Source organism: Salvelinus sp. IW2-2015, unplaced genomic scaffold (assembly GCF_002910315.2).
Source record: "Salvelinus sp. IW2-2015 unplaced genomic scaffold, ASM291031v2 Un_scaffold702, whole genome shotgun sequence".
In the NCBI taxonomy this organism is placed as follows: Eukaryota; Metazoa; Chordata; class Actinopteri; order Salmoniformes; family Salmonidae; genus Salvelinus; species Salvelinus sp. IW2-2015.
The window spans coordinates 217,627-240,385 of NW_019942599.1; the positions used below are offsets into that span (position 1 = coordinate 217,627).

At 43.4% G+C, this 22,759-nt stretch overlaps 1 protein-coding gene across 1 annotated transcript in view; it reads right to left on the bottom strand.

The window, feature by feature from the left end:
- The window catches only part of rbks (ribokinase), an 81,313-nt gene that overhangs the window by 45,435 nt on the left and 13,119 nt on the right, over window positions 1–22,759 (bottom strand). Inside the window, 3 exon segments of the mRNA XM_024135971.2 lie at window positions 448–510; window positions 818–881; window positions 1,784–1,916. Of these exon segments, the coding sequence (XP_023991739.1) occupies window positions 448–510; window positions 818–881; window positions 1,784–1,916 (260 nt within the window).

Consider the following 22,759-nt stretch of genomic DNA (forward strand, 5'->3'; position numbering starts at 1 on the left):
AAACTCCTTCTTCCTAAAACACTAACTTCCTGTGTACCTCAGCAGGATTCGCAAGATTTGTACTATTCACACACACACCCGTATGCACGAGCACACACTCGCACTCAAGCGCTTCGCCCACCCACATATCAGCGATGCATTATATCACCTGATTCTATTTGCAGACACAGATGCAGATAAAGCCCAGGCTAATTTTACACTCTGTGCAGAGGAGGGTTTAGAGGGAAGTAGTAGAGTGGTGCGTACTGATCCTCGTCACATTCAGATGCACTTAGTGTGTAGGTGCACATCTGGCAAATCCTGCTCCTCAGTAAAGCATATGTATGTGTCCGTGTGTGAGTGAGTAACCAAGTAAATGCACATTGAGCAAGTGAGTGATTGTATGTGTTGGTAATTTTTTGGGTGGATTTTTACATTTTAACAGGGCAGTCTACGGCCCTCGTTTACCTGCATCGTTGACAATGATGGAGGCAGCACCAGTGGCCGAGTCAACCGTCTGCCCCACAAACTCTAGAGAGGGAGAAAAAGAGGAATAAAGAGGAAGCATTTCCAACACATATGATGTATTCCTTCATTTCTAATAGTTTGGCACTTTTGGGACTATTCCATTGGTCCAATTACGCTGAGCAAACTCGATCTTAAACGAAGCACATCTAAAATAAAAACAAATATTATTACGATCAAGGTCTGGGATGATGCATGCCATGAAATGGCATATCTGTTGCATTTCAAGCTAGTTTTGAAATAAGCACAGCAACTTTTTTGTATTTTAAGAATGGCCTGTTGTTTTGAAAGTTGTAATTTTTGGTATTCTTACCTGTGGATACACCATTGTCCTTGAAATTCTGGATGTAGTTTTCTCCAAAGAAGTCTTTGCCAACCTGAAATAAAAATGCTATGATGAAACTTCGAAAACACGGATCTAAGCAATACATGAGATAGATACTTTTTGAAGATCAGTGAACTCCAACCAGAATCGGATTGTATTTTCTCGTACCCCGCTGGCATACTGGCAAAGTGCCGTCACATCACACAAACACATGCACACACACATATGCACACACATAGACACACGTGCGAACACACACAAGGCCATCGCGCCAAGCCTTCAAGATACGACGACCCCACCCGTCCGACGCCTCCTCATGTCCACCTCTCCTCCCTCATCCTCCCCTCGATCCCTCGATCTGCTCTGGGATGTCCACATCGTAAAATCGTTTGGGGGGGCGTTGAAGGGGTCCCCACCTCGCCCTCAGGCTCCCCACTTTTATCCCACGCTTTCAAGGAAGAAGTCAAAGAGGCATCTGTGCCCTAACTGCCTATGAAGTGTAGTATGCAGTGGTAGTAGCACTATAGTGGGAGCCTAGGCCCCCTTTGTCTTTGAAGTGCGGCCTTCCTCCTTGGATGTTTCTCAAAAGCCTGGGCATCTATTTTTGGGCTCTGCCCATGCCTGGAGAGCCGCTCCCACGTTGTACAGCTTATCGACTGGACCCTTTGTTCTTGACAGAGGTGGGGCTTCAGCTACTTTGCTGACCTTTTTTTTATGCTGTGCCTAGCTGATTGGAGACCTGGGGTTGGATGTATGGGAATAATTGGCGTTTGAAGGAGTGTGGTGTGTGTTATGCATGTGTAATGGTACGGATCAAGGGGGAATGAGGGCCGGAGCGTTGACAGGGGTGGTTAGAGGAGTTCAGTGTGAAAGAGTGTGTTCTGGAAAAAAAGAGTAGAGTACAGTAGAGGGACAGTGAGAGAGAGAGAGGGCTTTACTGCCACTGTGTCATACCTTGCAGACCATGGCAGTCTTGGCTCCCATTCTAGCGGCCTGAATACACTGGTTTGCCCCTTTGCCTCCGAAACCAATGAAGAACTTGTGACCGTGGATGGTCTCTCCCGCCTTGGGTAGCCTTGGTGCCTGGCTGAGGGAGAAATCGCACAGATGAAATATCCCTCACAGACTCATAAAACCCTGTAGTAAAACTCTAAAGTCACTTACAACTACGACAAAGGTGCAATGATATGTCCATTTTTGAGACAGCAACAAGTGTACTCTGGTGATATGATCTCTGCTAATAACAGACTATGGGGATTGCAACATCGAGGAATCGCTTACTCACACTCACTCACCCTCATTACTGACGCCACACGTTTACACCCACATGCAGACACACCCCCCTCACACCTATGCTGCTGCTAAAATGATTATTGATTAGATGTATTACTACAATTAAGCAGTGTTCATTGATTATTGATGTCCATTAACATTAGTATCTATCCATTTATCCTGCTACTGGTCACTATTACTCTTGTATACATGTATATCCGCCTATAACGTCTACACTGACACTCTTGCACACACACAACACACACCACTTATAATGCTGCTTATTATTATTATTATTTATTCTGCTACCAGTCACTTTTCCACACGTACATACATTCCCTTAACTTTTTCCACATTTTGTTACGTTACATCCTTATTCTAAAATAGATTTAAAAAAAATGTATCATCAATGACAAAGCGAAAACAGTTTTTTTGAAATTTTTGCAAATAAAATACCTTATTTACATCAGTATTCAGACCCTTTGCTATGAGACTAGAAATTGAGCTCAGGTGCATCCTGTTTCCATTGATCATCCTTGAGATGTTGCTACAACTTGATTGGAGTCCACCTGTGGTAAATTAAATTGATTGGACATGACTTGGAAAGGCACACACCTGTCTATATAAGGTCCCACCGTTTACAGTGCATGTCAGAGCAAAATCAAAGCCATGAGGTAGAAGGAATTGTCCGTAGAGCTCCGAGACAGGACTGTGTCGAGGCACAGATCTGGGGAAGGGTACCAAAAAATGTCTGCAGTATCATTCTTAAATGGAAGAAGTTTGAAACCACCAAGACTCTTCCTAGAGCTAGCCGTCTGGGCAAACTGAGAAATCGAGGGAGAAGTCCTTGGTCAGGGAAGTGACCGAGAACCCGATGTACACTCTGACAGAGCTCCAGAGTGCTTATGTGGAGATGGGAGAACCTTCCAGAAGGACAACCATCTCTGCAGCACTCAACCAATCAGGCCTTTATGGTAGAGTGGCCAGACGGAAGCAATTCCTCAGTAAAAGGCACATGACAGCACACTTGGAGTTTGCCAAAAGTAACCTAAAGACTCTCAGACCATGAGAAACAAGATTCTCTGGTCTGATGACACCAAGATTGAACTCTTTGGCCTGAATGCCAAGCGTCACTTCTGGAGGAAACCCTACGGTGAAGCAAGGTGGTGGGGATGTTTTTCAGTGGCAGGGACTGGGAGACTAGTCAGGATCGAGGCAAAAATGAACGGAGCAAAGTAAATATTTTTTTGAATAAGGCTGTAACGTAACAAAACGTGGAAAAAGATCTGAATACTTTCAGAACGCACTGTATCTACCTAACCTACTCAAGTATCCATGCACAATGTACATTTGGTACTGACCCTGTATATAGCTTACATTGTCCTGTTTTCTTCCTCTCTTATTTCTTGTGTTATTTTTAGGTAAACTATTTTGATATTGATTACTGCACTGTTCGGAAGGGCTTGCAAGTTAAGTATTTCACTGTACTTGTGCATGTGACAATTAAAACTTTAAACTTGAATCCTGTTCCCCTGCATATGGGAAAAATAACCATCCAAAGCAAAGGCATTTTCACCCTGCATTGTTCTTAGCCCCAGGCTAGGCTACTGGCCCTAGGTTAACTTAGCCCTTTGTTCACACAAGCATTTGTTAACCCTGGGCTAAGCTTTAGCCCTGGGCTAAGGATTCACAATTGTATTACAAAGCACTGGGCTATCGGACAAACACAACATGCGATCAACATTCTATCTCTGACACATGACCAATATTATAAGCTGAGCAATATTTAAGTTAGTTTATTAGTATCCTCATTAGCTACTGCACATGCAGCAGCTACTCTTCCTAGGGTCCACATAAAATGTACAAATGCGTGACGAAGTACAAAACAGTAATATACAAGAACAACATAAGATATTATATTAAAATGAAAAAATAAATAAAGTTATATATAGGAAAGACACCAAGAGACAACAAAAATACTATTTACACACTAATCATAGTTTAAAACCGTTAATCATAGATTTACTGATCTAGATTTAAAATGAAGTGGTGCAACACATCTCTGATGAATTATAAACCTAGATTTACAAAACCTAGATTAGCTCTAATCCTAGATGAATTTAAACCATGTTGGTGCAACCCACCCTCAGTGTTTTTTTATGACCGGTTTATTGTTAATTACCCATTCTGACACTGACTGTAACTCCATGCTAAGAGTCTCAGTGAGCTCACTGGCTGTAGTTGCTGATGTGTAGAGTGTCCAATCATCAGCATACATAGTCATTTTAGCTTCTTGTAAGACAAGTGACAAATGATTTGTGAAAATGCAACTGCCCTGAGGGATTCCGTACTATACATATCTGATGTTAGAGAAGCTTCCATTGAAGAATAATCTCCGAGTTCTATTGGATAAATAACTCTCCAACCATGTGATGGCAGGTGATAACAAGTTCGTTTTTTCCCCCTCCAATAACAAATAATGATCAATAACATCTAATTCTGCACTGAAATCTAACAATACAGCTTCAACTATCATCTTATCCATTTCTTTTAGCCAATCATCAGTCATCTTTAAGCCAATCATCAGTCATCTTTTAGCCAATCATCAGTCATCTTTTAGCCATTCATCAGTCATCTGAGTCTGTGCAGTACAAGTTGAGTGCCCTGCCTTATATGCATGTTGAAAATCAGTAGTTAACTTGTTCTTTAAGAAAATAGCATTGGATTTGTTCAAACACAATTCTCTCCATCAGTTTACTAAGAACAGGCAGCAAACTGATTGGGCGGCTGTTAGAGCCAGCAAAGGGATTTTTACTATTTGTAGGTTGTGGAATTACTTAAGCTTCCTTCCTCGCCTGTGGACACACACACTCCTTTAGGCTTTGGTTAAAGATGGCAAATAGGGGTGGCAAATACAGTCTGCTAGTATTCTCAATAGTTTCCCATCAAGGTTGTCTATACCTGGTGGCTTATCATTATTTAAGTGATAATGCCCGAGAAGCTGGTGTTTGAAGGATATATTGGCACAGGTGTTGTTAGGCCGGAGACAAAGTCGAGGACCGGCATTAAATCATACAATGTGATTTTCTGGATTTTTGTTTTAAATTCCGTCTCTCACAGTTGAAGTGTACCTATGATAAAAATGACAGACCTCTACATGCTTTGTAAGTAAGAAAACCTACAAAATCGGCAGTGTATCAAATACTTGTTCTCCCCACTGTATATGTTTGTCAATTATTGGCAAAAATACATTTTCAAATATTCTAAGTGCTGCATCTGTATGGCGCCGGAGGGGACAGCCGCCGTTTTACGGGCTCCTGACCAATTGTGCTAGTTTGTGTTTTTCTGTGCTGATTTAAACTTTTTTTCTACATAATGTTTCCGCCACCGTTTCTTATGACTGAAAAGAGCTTCTGGACATCAGAACAGCAATTGTTCACCTCGAACTGGATGAGGATTTTTTCTTTAATGAGTCGGAAGCGAAAGATTTACTGCTCCTCCCGGACTAGGCCCAAACCCACATCATTAGTATGAAGAGACGCAGTTACAGAGGTCGAAGAGCCGGATGCCTGGCGAGTATGCGTCGGCGAGTGGATAATGCACCTTTGCCCTCTGTTCAACTGGCGAATGTGGAATCACTGGAGAAAAAAACTGGATGAGCTCCGTTTGAGGCTATCCTATAGCCTTTTGTCAACAACAGCTAGTGCGCGATCCCTAATATTAAGAAAGTCTCAAGGTTTTCCTTGCCTGAGTTAGAGTACCTCATGATAAGCTGTAGACCACACTATTTACCAAGAGAGTTTATCTACAGTGCCTTCGGAAAGTATTCAGACCCCTTGACTTTTTCCTCATTTTGTTACTTTACAGTCTTATTCTTTTTTTTCTCCTCATCAATCTACACACAATACCCCATACTTTTATTTATTAAAAGTAAAAAAGATCACATTTACATAAGTATTCAGACCCTTTACTCAGTACTTTGTTGAAGCACCTTTGGCAGCGATTACAGCATTGAGTCTTCTTGGGAATGACGCTATAAGGGTGGCACATTTGGGGAGTTTCTCCCAGATCCTCTCAAGCTCTGTCAGGTTGGATGGGGAGCGTTGCTGCACAGATATTTTCAAGTCTCTCCAAAGATGTTAGATCAGTGTCACGTTCCTGACCTGTTTTCCTTGTTTTTGTATGTGTTTAGTTGGTCAGGGCGTGAGTTGGGGTGGGCATTCTATGTTATGTGTTTCTATGTTTAGGTTCATTGTCTATTGGCCTGATATGGTTCTCAATCAGGGACAGGTGTTTTACGTTTCCTCTGATTGAGAACCATATTAAGGTAGGTTGTTCACACTGTTTGTTTGTGGGTGATTGTTCCTGTGTCTGTGTCTGTCGCACCACACGGGACTGTTTTGTTTTCGTTCGTTTGGTTAGTCTGTTCCTGTTCGTGCGTTCTTCGTGTTTTATTGTAAGTTCACATGTTCAGGTCTGTCTACGTCGTTTTGTTGTTTTGTAATTTTCCAAGTGTTTTTTCGTGTTCGTCTTTGCTTTAATAAATATTCATCATGTCTTCACAACACGCTGCATTTTGGTCTGACCCCTACTCCTCCTCTTCAGACGAAGAGGAGGAGAGAAACCGTTACAATCAGGTTCAAGTCCGGGCTCTGCCTGGGCCACTCAAGGACATTCAGAGACCTGTCCCGAAGCCATTCATGCCTTGTCTTGGTTGTGTGCTTATGGTCATTGTCCTGTTGGAAGGTGAATCTTCGCCCCGTCTGAGTTCTTGAGTTCCTGAGCACACTGAGCAACCTTCGCCCCGTCTGAGTTCCTGGAGCAGGTTTTCATCAAAGATCTCTCTGTACCTTGCTTCGTTCATTTTTGCTTCGATCCTGACTAGTCTCCCAGTCCCTGCCGCTGAAAAACATCCCCACAGCATGGTGCTGCCACCACCATGCTTTCCTGTAGGGATGGTGCCAGGTTTCCTCCAGAAGTGACGCTTGGTATTCAGGCCAAATAGTTCAATCTTGGTTTCATCAGACCAGAGAACCTTGTATCTCATGGTCTGAGAGTCTTTCGGTGCTTTTGACAAACTCCAACCGGGCTGTCATGTGCCTTTTACTGAGGAATTTCTTCCGTCTGTCCAATCTACCATAAAGGCCTGATTGGTTGAGTGCTGCAGAGATGGTTGTTCTTCTGGAAGGTTCTCTAATCTTCACAGAGGAGCTCTAGAACTCTGTCAGAGTGACTTGGTGGTGCCTCGACACATTCCTGTCTCGGAGCTTGGTCACCTCCCTGACCAAGGCCCTTCTCCCCCGACTGCTCAGTTTGGCCTGGCGGCCAGCTCAGATTTTTTTTGCGTATTGGAGTGTCAGTGTAGTATGTGTGAGTGTGTGGTTAGAGTCCAGTGAGTTTAATACATTTTAGAATAAGGCTGTAATTAACTAAATGTGGAAAAAGTTAAAGGCTCTGAATACTTTCCGAATGCACTGTATGTCAATTAAGTGAATGTGCAGCTTTTGTGATTGGACAGTGAGCATTCTAGGCGTTGTTCACCATGTTTTATACGGGTTATTTTGGCATCGTGTTTATGGGGCTCCTCAAAGTCGGTGCTAACTCCCCCTGCTCTGGAGCAGGGCCAGCTAGCCATGGGCTAAGGTTGGTGCTAGCCCACCTCAGAATGTGGAAGTGTGAACACTCGCTTAGCCCTGGACTAAGGTGCAGTTGAACGTAAGTTGCTCAGTCAGTGCTGGTCATAGATGCAAACTACAGCTGCTTTGACATGACTATGTCAAATCAAATAAATTCTAAATGTATGTCACATGCGCCGAATGCAAAAAATATCAAATAAAAAGTAACACAATAAAATAACAATAATGAGGCTATATACAGGGGGTACCGGTACTGAGTCAATGTGCGGGGGTACAGGTTAGTCGAGATAATAAACAGCGAGTAGCAGCAGTGTAAAAACAAAAGGGGGGGGGTCAATGCAAATAGCCTGGGTGGCCATTTGATTAATTGTTCAGCAGTCTTATGGCTTGGGGGTAGAAGCTGTTAAGGAGCCTTTTGGACCTGGACTTGGTGCTCCGGTACTGGAACAGTCTATGACTGGGTAACTGGAGTCTTTGACAATGTTTTGGGCCTTCCTCTGATACCGCCTAGTATATACACGCCCTGGATGGCAAGAAGCTTGGCCCTAGTGATGTACTGGGCTGTACGCACTTTACGGTCGGATGCCGAGCATTTGCCATACCAGGCGGCGATGCAACTGGTCAGGATGCTCTCAATGGTGTAGCTATATAACCTTTTGAGGATCTGGGGACCCATGCCAAATCTTCTCAGTCTCCTGAGGGGGAAAGGCATGGTCATGCCCTCTTCACAACTAATGTTGAAATATTGTTGTCCTGGCACCACACTGCCAGGTCTCTGACCTCCTTTGTCGGTGATCAGGCCTACCATCGTTGTGTCGTCAGCAAACTTAATGGTGATGTTGGAGTCGTGCTTTGCCACACAGTTGTGGGTGAACAGGGAGTACAGGAGGGGACTAAGCATGCACCCCTGAGGGGCCCCCGTGTTGAGGATCAGCGTGGCAGATGTGTTGTTTGCTTACCCTTACTACCTGGGGGCGGACCATCAGAAAGTCCAGGATCCAGTTGCAGAGGAACGTGTTTAGTCCCAGGGTCCTTAGTGATGAACTTTGTGGGCACTATGGTGTTGAACGCTGAGCTGTAGTCAATGAATAGCATTCTCACATTGGTGTTCCTTTTGTCCAGGTGGTAAAGGGCAGTGTGGAGTGCGATTGAGATTGTGTCATCTGTGGATCTGTTGGGGCGGTGTGCGAATTGGAGTGGGTCTAAGGTTTCCAGGGTGATGGTGTTGAAGTGAGCCCTGTTAGGGCTAATGTCACTAATGCCTGACACTACAGGTTGGGTCATGCTTACCCCACCCTCTCTCCCCCAGGCTAGAGAGCTGTCTGTCTGCCCTCTCCTCCAATCACAGAGAGTTACAAGGCTCTTCCTTCTCCAGGGTCAGAGGGTTTGTTGGTGGCAAGACTAGGATGATAAACTTAGCTATTATTGAGATTTGGGTGTGTGAAGTGTGTGTGTACAGTATGGATTTGTGTGTGTGTGTTAATTAGCAGGTGTGGTGGTTGAAAAACTAGGGAGTTACAGTAAATCCACATAAAAATAGCTCTTTGTTGTTTTTCACAACCTCAGGAGTTCCAGTAACCTCAGCGTTGATGCAGGAGATTTGAGGTTGTTTTGGTCGAAACCAAAATAGGGGCGAACATATGGGAGTCCATATGTTAAGTGGTTTTGATGAATCATGTCCTATGTCTTTTCCTTGTTAGGACAATGCCTTTCAGCAAAAAGTACTCTGAGACAACATATGAATCATGATTTGTTAAAACATGTATATGTACAAATCAATGTTAGCCTATATAACTTATCCATGTGTACCATGCCTATAATTGCTCTCCTATATGTGTCATCAGCCACACATTAAAATCAACTATGTAGAAGAAACCATATAGTCTCACACTTTTGTTATTACAGTTTGTTTACATCATGCATCTACAGTTGATCCTGATGGAGGAAACAAAATCATGAGAATTGTATATTCTTAGATTCCACATATACGCAGGTACACACACACAGATTCCAGTCCCGCCTTTATCGGCATCTGACCACGACTATTGGTTGGCTTGGCTGGTTGGCTTTCAACAGGTGATTGCCAGGTTGGGTAAACCACTGCCCCTCCATCACCAGACACTCGTCCATTGTCTGTGTGTTTGAGAGCACGCCAACCAAACGGTCGGCTACGTGCTAAAGCTCAACTCCAACCTCAGTCTGTTTTCTCCCACGCCACCAAAAGGCCATCACAAGTGTTCGGTGAAGCTTGTTATTTTTTGTGCAGCACCGGAAAAAACAACATTTGCTTTACATTTAAACCTCCGAGTGGCGGCTAACCTTTGGAACGCGCAGATGATTCTGACGCAGAAGTAGCATGAGTAACTACTACCGCATCGGATCAGTAGCGTTTATGACTTTTAGAAGTAGGTCTAAGACGGACTGAGGATTGTGCAAACATTGCTAACTTTGGACCATTTACTTAATTCCGTTGCAGCAGACACATAGGTTCACGTAACCTAGTAGTGCTTCAATACAGAATAGATTATCAAAAAGGTATAATGACTGTACAAAGAAAAGTTATTTAAAAACAGGAAGCCCTTATATGGCCATGCTGTGTAGGATAAGATAGGACAGGATATATAGGGCGCAAGGTAGCCTAGCGGTTAAAGCATTTGGCCAGTAACCTAAAGGTCGCTGGTTCGAATACCTGAGCTGACAAGATGAAAAATCGGCCAATGTGCCCTTCAGTAAGACACTAAACCCTAATTTATCTCCAGGGGCACCGTACTACTAGGCTGACCCTGTAAAACAACACATTTCACTGCACCTGTCCGGTGTATGAAATAAAAAAAAATAAGAGCTCTTTTCAGAGAGAGGTAGAGTGAGAGAAGGAAGAGGTGAGGGGAAGGTCGAGGAGAGGTGTGAGGAGAGAGGTGTGAAATACTGAAAATAAAGTTTCCTTCTTAACCACTGAGGTAATTTCCCCTCACCTACAGAAATGGCTCATATTGGCCAATGTCAACAGCCCTCATAGGTTGTAGCAGGTGTAAAAATGTCTATACCACAAACTGAAAACACTATAAGGTTGGCTAGGAGGGTTTGTTAAGACGGTAAGCTGATCCACTGTCTTTTGGGGGCAATGTTTTTATTTATTTTTTATTTTACCTTTATTTAACTCAGTTAAGAACAAATTCTTATTGTCAATGACGACCTAGGAACAGTGGGTTAAATGCCTTGTTCAGGGGCAGAACGACAGATTTGTACCTTGTCAGCTCGGGGATTCGAACTTGCAACCTTTCGGTTACTAGTCCAACGCTCTAACCACTAGGCATGTGGCTCTGTCTATCCAGAGCCACAAACACAGGTGGCTGCTATACATTGGAGGTGAATGAGTTCCCTTAGAACTTGTGAAATGCACCATCTAGCCTAGCCTATATAAACACAATCCCATCACACTGCTCCACATCCATATCACATCACACCCGCTCCATATCTCACATCAGGGAGCTGTGGATGAGGCCGGCAGCAGGGGGCGCTGTCTGGCTTTGACAGCGTGGGGTTACTAGTGTGAGAGGCCACATCAGAGAGGAAAGAGAGAGAGGAGACAAAGTCAGGGGAAAAAGACAAGTGGAGGTGGGGAGAGGGGGACTGTGTCACAACCACCCAAACATTGGCACTTTCAGGCAACTGGATTTCCAACTTCAAAGCCATGCATATCACTTTGATGGGGTGGAAAATGTATTTCTAGTTTTCAAGTCCCCCTCCACATCCCCGTCCCCCTAACTCCCTCCCACACTCCCCCTCCTGAAAAAGACCCAAAACACAGTCTCTTCCCGCCAGTAGTACTGCGGGGCCTAATTGATGCAGCTCCTCCTGCCCTTTAAAGTGTAAAGTTGACGACTGCATTTTTTAACGAGCGAAGGAAAGAGGTTGCCTAAAATGATCAAAACTGTCAGTGAGCGTGTCCGTGTGTTTTTGATAACTGGGGGTGGGATGACTTTCGCCACAGTTACAGATAAAGGTTGGGGGGGATGAGATGAAAATTCTAAGGTTGTGTAGTTACTCAACCGAAACACGGAAATGGCAAATGTGACTTGAACGGTGACCTATAACAGAACAGTACATTTGCATGGACATCCACATGGACATATTTTATGTAAGCAAAAGACTGTAAATCATCTATTGTTCTGTTTAACACCTGTTGTGTTGCACAACACTTTGCAAAGGTAGCCTAAGCCTACCTCAGGGCGACAAATGTTGTCTCACTTATGTGTGCTCATACACTACTCAATTGTACTTGAGATGATGAGTAATGATACAACATGTGTGGGAAGGACATTTTCACTAAACTGTTCACACCACATCTACTGAGGATGATATAACAGCAACAGTTGGGTATCAATTAAATGGGATCATGGTGTCATGGTGACCAAGTTGAATCCTTTGTCTCAATGGAGTTTATTAGGTTCTACTGATGAGGTCATATCCACATCACCAGACAACAGGCAGATCAATGGATCAGTGTCTGTCTTCTAACCTAGCCTATGAAAGCCAAACAGGATTTGTGGTACGGGGTGACATTGGAAGCCAAGTATACGAAACAAAAATATAAAATGCAACATGCAACAATTTCAAAGATTTTACTGAGTTACAGTTCATATAAGGAAATCAGTCAACTTAAATAAATGCATTAGGCCCTAATCTATGGATTTCACATGACTGGACAAGGGCACAACCATGGGTGGGCCTGGGAGGGCATAGGCCCACCCACTGGGGAGCCAGGCCCACCCAATCAGAATGAGTTTTTCCCCACAAAGAGCTTTATTACAGACAGAAATACGCCTCAGCACCCCCTCAGACGAAGCCGAATGTTGAGGTCCTGGGCTGGCTTGGTTACACGTGGTCTGCAGTTGTGAGGCCGGTTGGACGCCGTGCCAAATTCTCTAAAAAGATTTTGGAGGCGGCTTATGGTAGAGAAACGAACATTCAATTCTCTGGCAACAGCTCTGGTGGACATTTCTGCAGTCAGCATTTCGATTGCACGCTCCCTCTAAACTTGAGACATCTGTGGCATTGTGTTGTGTGACAAAACTGCAAATTTTAGAGTGACCTTTTATTGTCCCCAACATTATTGTCCCCAACATGTAATGATCATGTTGTTTAATCAGCTTCTTGATAAGCCACACCTGTCAGGTGGATGGATTATCTTGGCAAAGGAGAATTGTTCACTAACAGGAATGTAAATACATTTGTGCTCAAAATTTGAGAGAAATAAGCTTCTTGTGCGTATGGAACATTTCTGGGATCTTTTATTTCAGCTCATGAAACATTGGACCACCACTTTACATGTTGCGTTTATATATTTTTTCAGCATATTTGTGGTATGAGTGATACAGTGTTGCCAACTGTGGAGAAAAAGCCAATATATTCACTTCCTTCTCAAAGTAGTGATGCTAAGATGTCGCATTGAACATTTTTACAATATTTCGTCCCTTGTCATTTTAAAATGCAAGACAATATTTTTGAGACACGAAACCCAATCAAAAACAGCAACCTAAGTTTTCTTTATGATTTATTTAGATTTGATTATGTCGATAGACGGAAATCAATCTATAACAACGAATCGGATCCTTGTTCATTCCCACCAGGGCAATTGAACTGATTCTAGAGGCTGACCCCAAACATTGCTGGCGGAGAAGATGTACTCAGAGTGGACTTCTAGTCCGACTCAGGAGGCGTGCACACCACCCACCGCTTCCGAGTATATTACTTGCTAATGTTCAGTCTCTGGATAATAAAGTTGACAAGCTGAGGGCGAGGATTCCCTTCCAGAGAGGCATCAGGGATTGTAACATACCATGTTTCACGGAAACATGGCTGTCTCGGGATATACTGTCTGAGTCCGTACAACCAGTTGGATTCTCAGTTCGCAGACAGGAATAAATATCTCACCGGGAAGAAGAAGGGCGGGGGTGTATGTTTCATGATTAACTACTCATGGTGTGATTGTGATAACATACAGGAGTCCTTTTGTTCACACAAGTCCTTTTGTTCACCCGACCTAGAATACCTCACAATCAAATGCAGACATTATGCAGATATTATCTCCCAAGAGAATTCTCTTCGGTTATAGTCACAGCCGTGTATATTCCCCCTCAAGCCGATACCACGACGGCCCTCAAAGAACTTCATGCAAACTGGAAACCACATATCCTGAGGCCGCATTTATTGTAGCTGGGGATTTTAACAAAGCAAATTTGAGAACAAGGCTACCGAAGTTCTATCAACACATTCACTGTAGTAGTCGCGCTGCTAAAACACTCGACCACTGCTACTCCAACTTCCGGGATGCCTACAAGGCCCTCCCCCGCCCTCCCTTCGGCAAATCTGATCACGACTCCATTTTGCACCTCCCTTCCTATAGGCCGAAAATCAAACAGGAAGTACCCGTGCTAAGGACTATTCAACGCTGGTCTGACCAATCGGAATCCAGAAGATTGTTTTGATCATGCGGACTGGGATATGGTGACTGATATGGTATACTGATATGGTGACTGATATGGTGACTGAGTTATCCAGAAGCGTATAGGAGAAGCTGTACCGACTGTGACTATTAAAACCTACCCTAACCAGAAACCATGGATAGATGGCAGCATTCGCCCAAAACTGAAAGCGTGAACCACCACTATGGCAAAGTGACTGGGAATATGTCCGAATACAAACAGTGTAGTTATTCCCTCCGTAAGACAATCAAACAGACACAACGTCAGTATAGCGACAAAGTGGTGTCACAATTCAACGGCTCAGACACGAGACGTACTGTATGTGGTAGGGTCTACAGATAATCTTGGACTACAAAAGGAAAACCAGCCACGTCGCGGACACCAACATCTTGCTTCATATTCAATCTCTCCCTACCCCAGTCTACTGTCCCTACATGCTTCAAGATGGCCACCATTGTTCCTGTACATTTACATTTAAGTCATTTAGCAGACGCTCTTATCCAGAGCGACTTACAAATTGGAAAGTTCATACATATTCATCCTGGTCCCCCCGTGGGGAATGAACCCACAACCCTGGCGTTGCAAGCGCCATGCTCTGCCAACTGAGCCACACGGGACCAAAGAAAGCAAAGTTAACTGAACTAAATGACTGTTGCCCTATAGCACTCACTTCTGTCACCATGAAGTGCTTTGAGAGACTAGTCAAGGATCATATCACCTCTACCTTACCTTACCTGACACCCTAGACCCACTTCAATTTGCTTACCGCCCCAATAGATCCACAGATGATGCAATCGCCATCGCACCGCACACTGCCCTATCCCATCTGGACAAGAGGAATACATATGTTGTTCATTGACTATTGCTCAGCCTTCAACACCATAGTACCCTCCAAGCTCATCATTAAGCTCGAGGCCCTGGCTCTGAACCCTGCCCTGTGCAACTGGGTCCTGGACTTGCTGACGGGCCGCCCCCAGGTGGTGAAGGTAGGAAACAACACCTCTACTTCGCTGAACCTCGACACTGGGGCCCCACAAGGGTGCATGCTCAGCCCCCTACTGTACTCCCTGTTCACCCATGACTGCATAGCCACGCCACCTCCAACTCAATCATCAAGTTTGCAGACGACACAACATTAGTAGCCATGATTACCAACAATGACGAGACAGCCTACAGGGTGTAGGTGAGGGTTCTGGGAGTGTGGAGCCAGGAAAATAACCCCTCACTCAACGTCAACAAAACAAAGGAGATGATTGTGGACTTCAGGAAACAGCAGAGGGAGCACCTCCCTATCCACCTAAAACTAGGGATGTACGATATATCGGTGAACATATCGGAATCGGACGATATTAGCTAAAAATGCCAACATCGGTATCGGCCCGATGTCTAGTTTAACGCTGATGTTAAAAACCGATGTCAAAGCTGACGTGCATACCTATATAACGTAGGTACACAAAGTAATGACGTCACATAACATTTTGCACTACATGTGCAACACAGCATCCCTAACCTAGCCCACAATATCTGCTGTGTGGATCGAGCAGTCAACAAGTCGAGCAGTCATTTGAAAGAGTAAGAAAGGCGAAATCCATTAAAGCCAAGATAATGGAATAATGGATAATGCCCTACCGGAGTCACACAGTAATAGCGTCACTACTATTAGCTTCACAACATACATACTATGGAACGCCGTTTGGGTCTTTGAGTGTCAAAAAAGATACAGTAGCACTGTCAAAGCTGTACAAAAATGTCTGCAAAAAAGTAAACACCAGCAACGAACTATGTGTTTACAATACCGCGTTGGTAATAAAGCATAATTTGTTCGACCTCAACTTCTGGGGTTGCTAGCTTTAGCTTGGTACCCAGCTAGCACCAATACAACCAGCCTGAAAACAATGACCAGTAGAAACCGCAGTCATTTTCATTATTCTTAGCAATGATTTAGGAATCCTTGTGAGTAAGTATTAGCTAGGTTACCACTTGTCGTTCGCCTATTGAAATTTAGTCTTCAGTCCATGAACATAAATAGCTAGCCAGCTACTTAACGCTGTTGCCCAAATCTAATGTTATAAGCAGCAAGCTAGCTTCATCTGGCTAGTGATGCTCGACCGGACCAGGTTATGTGTTGTGAAGCTAGCCACAATAAGGATTAGGCACAACAGTGGAATTTGCGGTTTGCCTTCAAAATAAAAGTGTGTCATTGACAGTGTTGAAAATGAATACAAATAGTAGAATTATATCATACTTTTATTTTGAAGGCTAACTGCAAAGTCCACTATTGTGGCTAATCCTTATTGTGGCTAGCTTCACATATATGGGTCTGACCACCATTCATCAAATAAGAACTGTCTTATAAATTTGGGTTATTTTAGATGATGACACCTAGCTATATACTGAAATAGATTATGTCGTTTTGGGGAAGAACTTTGTTTGCATCCATGAGCTAACTAGCTTTTTTTTAATGACTAGCACTGTAGGTGCGCGAGACAACTTTACCAGCATCATAGCATACGTATCAATTAATCGTTGTGACATATGAAATACGAGTGATTGTGTAATAACTACGTAAAAAATGTATGAACACGTTAAATTATTATGTGACGTGTAGTCATATTCGGATCTGATTGGTCAACAAGCTTATTTGACACGTCAAATAGCGTCATTTGACATGTCAAATAGTGTTATTTGATACGTCAAATAGTGTTATTTGATATGTGAAATAGTGTTATTTGACGTGTATCTTTTTTGACATGCAAAGACCCAAACGGCGTTCCATAGAAATCCTGGTTGAGAATGAAACGACTGAAGAAATGAACAACGAAACAGCACAGCAAGTACAGTAAATAAGTGAAATAAATAGATGATGTTTTACTGGTAATGGGGACATACGTAAATGCCCCCAAAATTATTTTTGGGTCAGTGTGGTGTGGTGTGTGTGTGTAACCTTTATTTAACTAGGCAAGTCAGTTAAGAAAAAATTCTTATTTACAATGACGGCCTACCCCACATCACTACCTAAAACCCCCACAAACTTTTACAGATGCACAATTAAGAGCATCTTATCGGGCTGTATTACCACCTGGTACTGCAACTGCACCGCCCGCAACCGCAGGGCTCTCCAGAGGGTGGTGCGGTCTGCCCAATGCATCACAGGGGGCAAACTACCTGCCCTCCAGGACACCTACAGCACCCGATGTCACAGGAAGGCCAAAAATATCATCAAGGACAACTACCCGAGCCACGGCCTGTTCACCTCATTATCATCCAGAAGGCGAGGTCAGTACAGGTGCAGCATAGCTGGGACTGAGAGACTGAAAAACAGCTTCTATCTCAAGGCCATCAGACTGTCAAATAGCCATCACTAGCACATTAGAGACTGCTGCCTATATACATAGACTTGAAATCACTGGCCACTTTAATAAATGGAACACTAGTCACTTGAATAATGTTTACATATTTTGCATTACTCATCTCATATGTACAGTGGGGCAAAAAAGTATTTAGTCAGCCACCAATTGTGCAAGTTCTCCCACTGTAAAAGATGAGAGAGGCCTGTAATTTTCATCATAGGTACACTCCAACTATGACAGACAAAATGAGAAAAAAATCCAGAAAATCACATTGTAGGATTTTTTATGAATTTATTTGCAAATTATGGTGGAAAATAAGTATTTGGTCACCTACAAACAAGCAAGATTTCTGGCTCTCACAGACCTGTAACTTCTTCTTTAAGAGGCTCCTCTGTCCTCCACTCGTTACCTGTATTAATGGCATCTGTTTGAACTTGTTATCAGTATAAAAGACACCTGTCCACAACCTCAAACAGTCACACTCCAAACTCCACTATGGCCAAGACCAAAGAGCTGTCAAAGGACACCAGAAACAAAATTGTAGACTGCACCAGGCTGGGAAGACTGAATCTGCAATAGGTAAGCAGCTTGGTTTGAAGAAATCAACTGTGGGAGCAATTATTAGGAAAAGGAAGACATACAAGACCACTGATAATCTCCCTCGATGCGGGCTCCACGCAAGATCTCACCCCGTGGGGTCAAAATGATCACAAGAACGGTGAGCAAAAATCCCAGAAACCACGCGGGGGACCTAGTGAATGACCTGCAGAGAGCTGGGACCAAAGTAACAATGCCTACCATCAGTAACACACTACGCCACCAGGGATCAAATCCTGCAGTGCCAGACGTGTCCCCCTGCTAAGCCAGTACATGTCCAGGGCCCGTCTGAAGTTTGCTAGAGAGCATTTGGATGATCCAGAAGAGATTGGAGAATGTCATATGGTCAGATGAAACCAAAATATAACTTTTTTTGTAAAAACTCAACTCGTGTTTTGGAGGACAAAGAATGCTGAGTTGCATCCAAAAGAACACCATACCTACTGTGAAGGATGGGGGTGGAAACATCATGCTTTGGGCTGTTTTTCTGCAAAGGGACCAGGACGACTGATCCATGTAAAGGACAGAATGAATGTGGCCATGTATCGTGAGATTTTGAGTGAAAAACCTCCTTCCATCAGCAAGGGCATTGAAGATGGAAACGTGGCTGGGTCTTTCAGCATGACAATGATCCAAACACACCGCCCGGGCAACGAAGGAGTGGCTTGTAAGAAGCATTTCAAGGTCCTGGAGTGGCCTAGCCAGTCTCCAGATCTCAACCCCATAGGAAAATCTTGGAGGGAGTTGAAAGTCCGTGTTGCCCAGCAACAGCCCCAAAACATCACTGCTCTAGAGGAGATCTGCATGGAGGGATGGGCCAAAATACCAGCAACAGTGTGTGAAAACCTTGTGAAGACTTACAGAAAACGTTTGACCTCTGTCATTGCCAACAAAGGGTATTATAACAAAGTATTGAGATAAACTTTTGTTATTGACCAAATACTTATTTTCCACCATAATTTGCAAATAAATTCATTAAAAATCCTACAATGTGATTTTCTGGATTTTTTTCCCTCATTTTGTCTGTCATAGTTGAAGTGTACCTATGATGAAAATTACAGGCCTCTCTCATCTTTTTAAGTGGGAGAACTTGCACAATTGGTGGCTGACTAAATACTTTTTTGCCCCACTGTATATACTGTATTCTATTCTACTGTATCTTAGTCTATGCCGCTCTGACATTGCTCATCCACATATTTTTAATTCCAATCCTTTACTTAGATTTGTGTGTATTGTTGTGAAATTGTTAGATATTACTTGTTAAATATTACTGCACTGTTGGAGCTAGAAACACAAGCATTTTGCTACACCCGCAATAACATCTGCTAAACACGTGTATGTGACCAATAAAATGTTATTTGATACCTTGTCCTCCTTGCCTTTCTGATGTGGCCCTTCGGGGTCTTTATACCTCTGGATGAAGTTACGCCTCCATCTGCCTCATGCCTACGTTACGTGACATTAGCCTAATCTGGTGATTGTGTCTGGGGACAGCGGTATTAATCATAGAAATAGAATGACTAGATTCCTATGGAATTAATAACCCAGGCAGGGGTGGAAGAACAGGGCAGTTCCCTTATATGTGTCTGTATAGGGCTTCATCCATTTCGAGCCATGCTGGAAACACCCTTCCCAATATTACCCCTTGGCTTTTGCGTTAAAACTTTCCATGACAACTGATGGTAAATATAGGCTAAAAAGATGCACATAGCATGTTAGACCATACCTAAAAGGGTTTGTCATCGGCCCAGAAAATAGGCCGTTCCATGTTTCCATCACAATGTGATGAGTATGAGCCAGAACGACTAATAAAGCTTTTTCAAGTACAACAAAGATGTGTGGCTGTCAGTTTCAGAAGATAACATGAGGATGAACAGTTCTAAAACAGAATTGACAGTTCCATAATGTATGCCATGGCTCAGAACCAGGACCCACATTTAAGAGGGACTACGCATTGGCTAAAATGTAGGGTTACTTGTATAACCCCTGTTCTATGATAATATGTAAGGGGTAATCAACTCGGGGCTATGCGTTCTATTGAAAATAATGAACGAAGTGTGAAGTGTTCCACGACGCGCTAGCTGAGTGGAACTGACCTTCCATGGAGTTGCATTATTTTCCAGAGAACGCATACAGCCTCGAGTTGATTATCCCTTTAATACCATGACTATAATTGTAACACATTTGCAGCTAGAAAATGTGTTCAGTTGCCGGTAGAAATGTGTTCAACATACACTGAAGTAGCTAGCAAGTTTACTAGATAACGTTAGCTACAGTAGTTGCCGTGGTAACCAAACAAACAGACTTGGTAGTTTAGCTAACCAAACCATCAGTCCTAGCTTGCCATTTTGAAATCGAATTCAACAAAACCGATACTGCTTCCAATTCGACTTTTGCTTTCAAAAGCAGGTCAAACAAAACATGTATTAATGAACTATAACCATTGAATTCTACCGTGCAAATATACCATGCGTTATATGGAAATAATACACGCTCGAGAACGCTCCGTAAAGTCAATCAGGAATATTCAACAATTCCATGGTATAAAAGTGAGATCTCACTTTATGGGGATTCGTTCAGGCGGATTCTTTAACAGAAGTACCAATCACAGAGCTTGTTGGAAACAGACAAGTTCGAGTGGCGAATGAGACGAGCCCCTTTCCTCTTCATTATTCACCACTCGCCCTGCCTCTGGTCATTCTCAAGCAGGCCTCTCTTCCTTGCGCTCTTGCGAGCAAGAAAATGCAGTGAGCGTGTAAAAAAAGCGTGTAACCATGCCAGCCCAGAACCTCCACATCCGGCTTCTTCACTTGCGGGATTGTCTGAGACCAGCCACCCGGACAGCTGATGGAACTGTGAAGTTTTTCTGTCTGTGATAAAGCCCTTTTGTGTGGAAAAACTCATTTTGATTGGCTGTGTCCGGCTCCCCAGTGGGTTAGCCTATGCCCTCCCAGGTCATGTGAAATCCATAGATTAGGGCCTAATGAATTTATTTCAATTGACTGATTTCCTTATATGAACTGTAACTCAGTAAAATTGTTGCATGTTGTGTTTATGTTTTTGTTCAGTATACATAACATAATGGAAATAATTTATTTGAATGGTAAATCTAATGACAAACTGGGTAAATCAAAATGTATCCTAGGCCTATTCAAAATACAGGTGAATGCATATTCAATAGGAGTGTGTACATGCATTGAGTTATTGAGCTTGTTTTGTCTGATTTCATCCAACTGTTTACCTTCCATTTGGGACTTATTGAACGTTAGAATGGGCAAAACAAGTGACCTAAGCGACTTTGAGCGTGGTATGATTGTCGGTGCCAGGCGCACTGGTTCCAATATCTCAGAAACGTCCGGCCTCCTGGGCTTTTCACACACAACAGGTTTACTGAGAATGGTGCGACAAACACAAAACATCCAGTAAGCAGCAGTCCTGTGCACGAAAACAGCTCGTTGATGAGAGGTCGAATGAGAATGGCAAGATCCGTGCAAGCTACCAGGCGGGCCACAAACAGGCAAATAACGGCGCAATACAACAGTAGTGTGCAGAACGGCATCTCGGAACCCACAACTCATCAATCCTTGTCACGGATGGGTTATTGCAGCAGACGACCACACCGGGTTCCACTCCTATCAGCTAAAAACAAGAAGAAGCGGCTCCAGTGGGCACCCGATCATCAACACTGGACAATTGAGAAGTGGAAAAACATTGCCTGGTCCAACGAATCCCGATTCCTTTTGCGTCATTCTGATGGCAGAGTGTAAGCAGCATGAGTCCATGGCCCCATCCTGCATGGTGTCAACGGTACAGGCTGGTGGCGATAATGTAACGGTGTGGGGGATGTTTTCCTGGCACAAGTTAGGTCCCCTGATACCAATTGAGCAACGTTTCCACGCCCCAGATAATTCAGGCTGTTCTGGAGGCAAAGTCGGTCCAATCCGGTACTTGATGGGTATACCTAATAAACGGTATAGGAAAATTTTATAAATGGTACATTTGCATGTGATATGATTGCATTTTGGAATCCCGTTCCCACTGTTGCTCCAAGATTAATAGTTTTGACCACGTTCCACTGCTTTAATTGGTGCAGCTAGAAATCACAAGTCTCCATCCTATAATGAAAAGGCACCTGCAAAAGAAAATTCCAAAAACGTGTTTATCTATTTTGTGCTGTTGTTACATTTGTATTGGTGTTTTGTTTCGTGTCCGATGAGCTGAAGGTGTTGTTACATGTCATTTGCGGCGTGCATCATGAGCAAAAGTCATTGTAGCCTATCATTTCACTTCCCATAGCTGAGAACCATGGCATGAGCATGGGCTAACTTGGCATTGCTGTAGTGCAGTCTGCCAGCAGCCTACCAACGGTCGCATCATGTCCATTACAATGTAAAATCTAGTCCAAACCGTTCAATAGTTAGGCTATTCATATTACTGGAGCATCGATCCTCTTTCTTTCTGTTTCTATGGCGGATTCACGGCCGCAATTTATGGAACATGCCAAAACTTTGGACATAACAAATATCAAATCAAACTTTATTTGCCACATGCGCCGAATACAACAAGTGTAGACTTTACCGTGAAATGCTT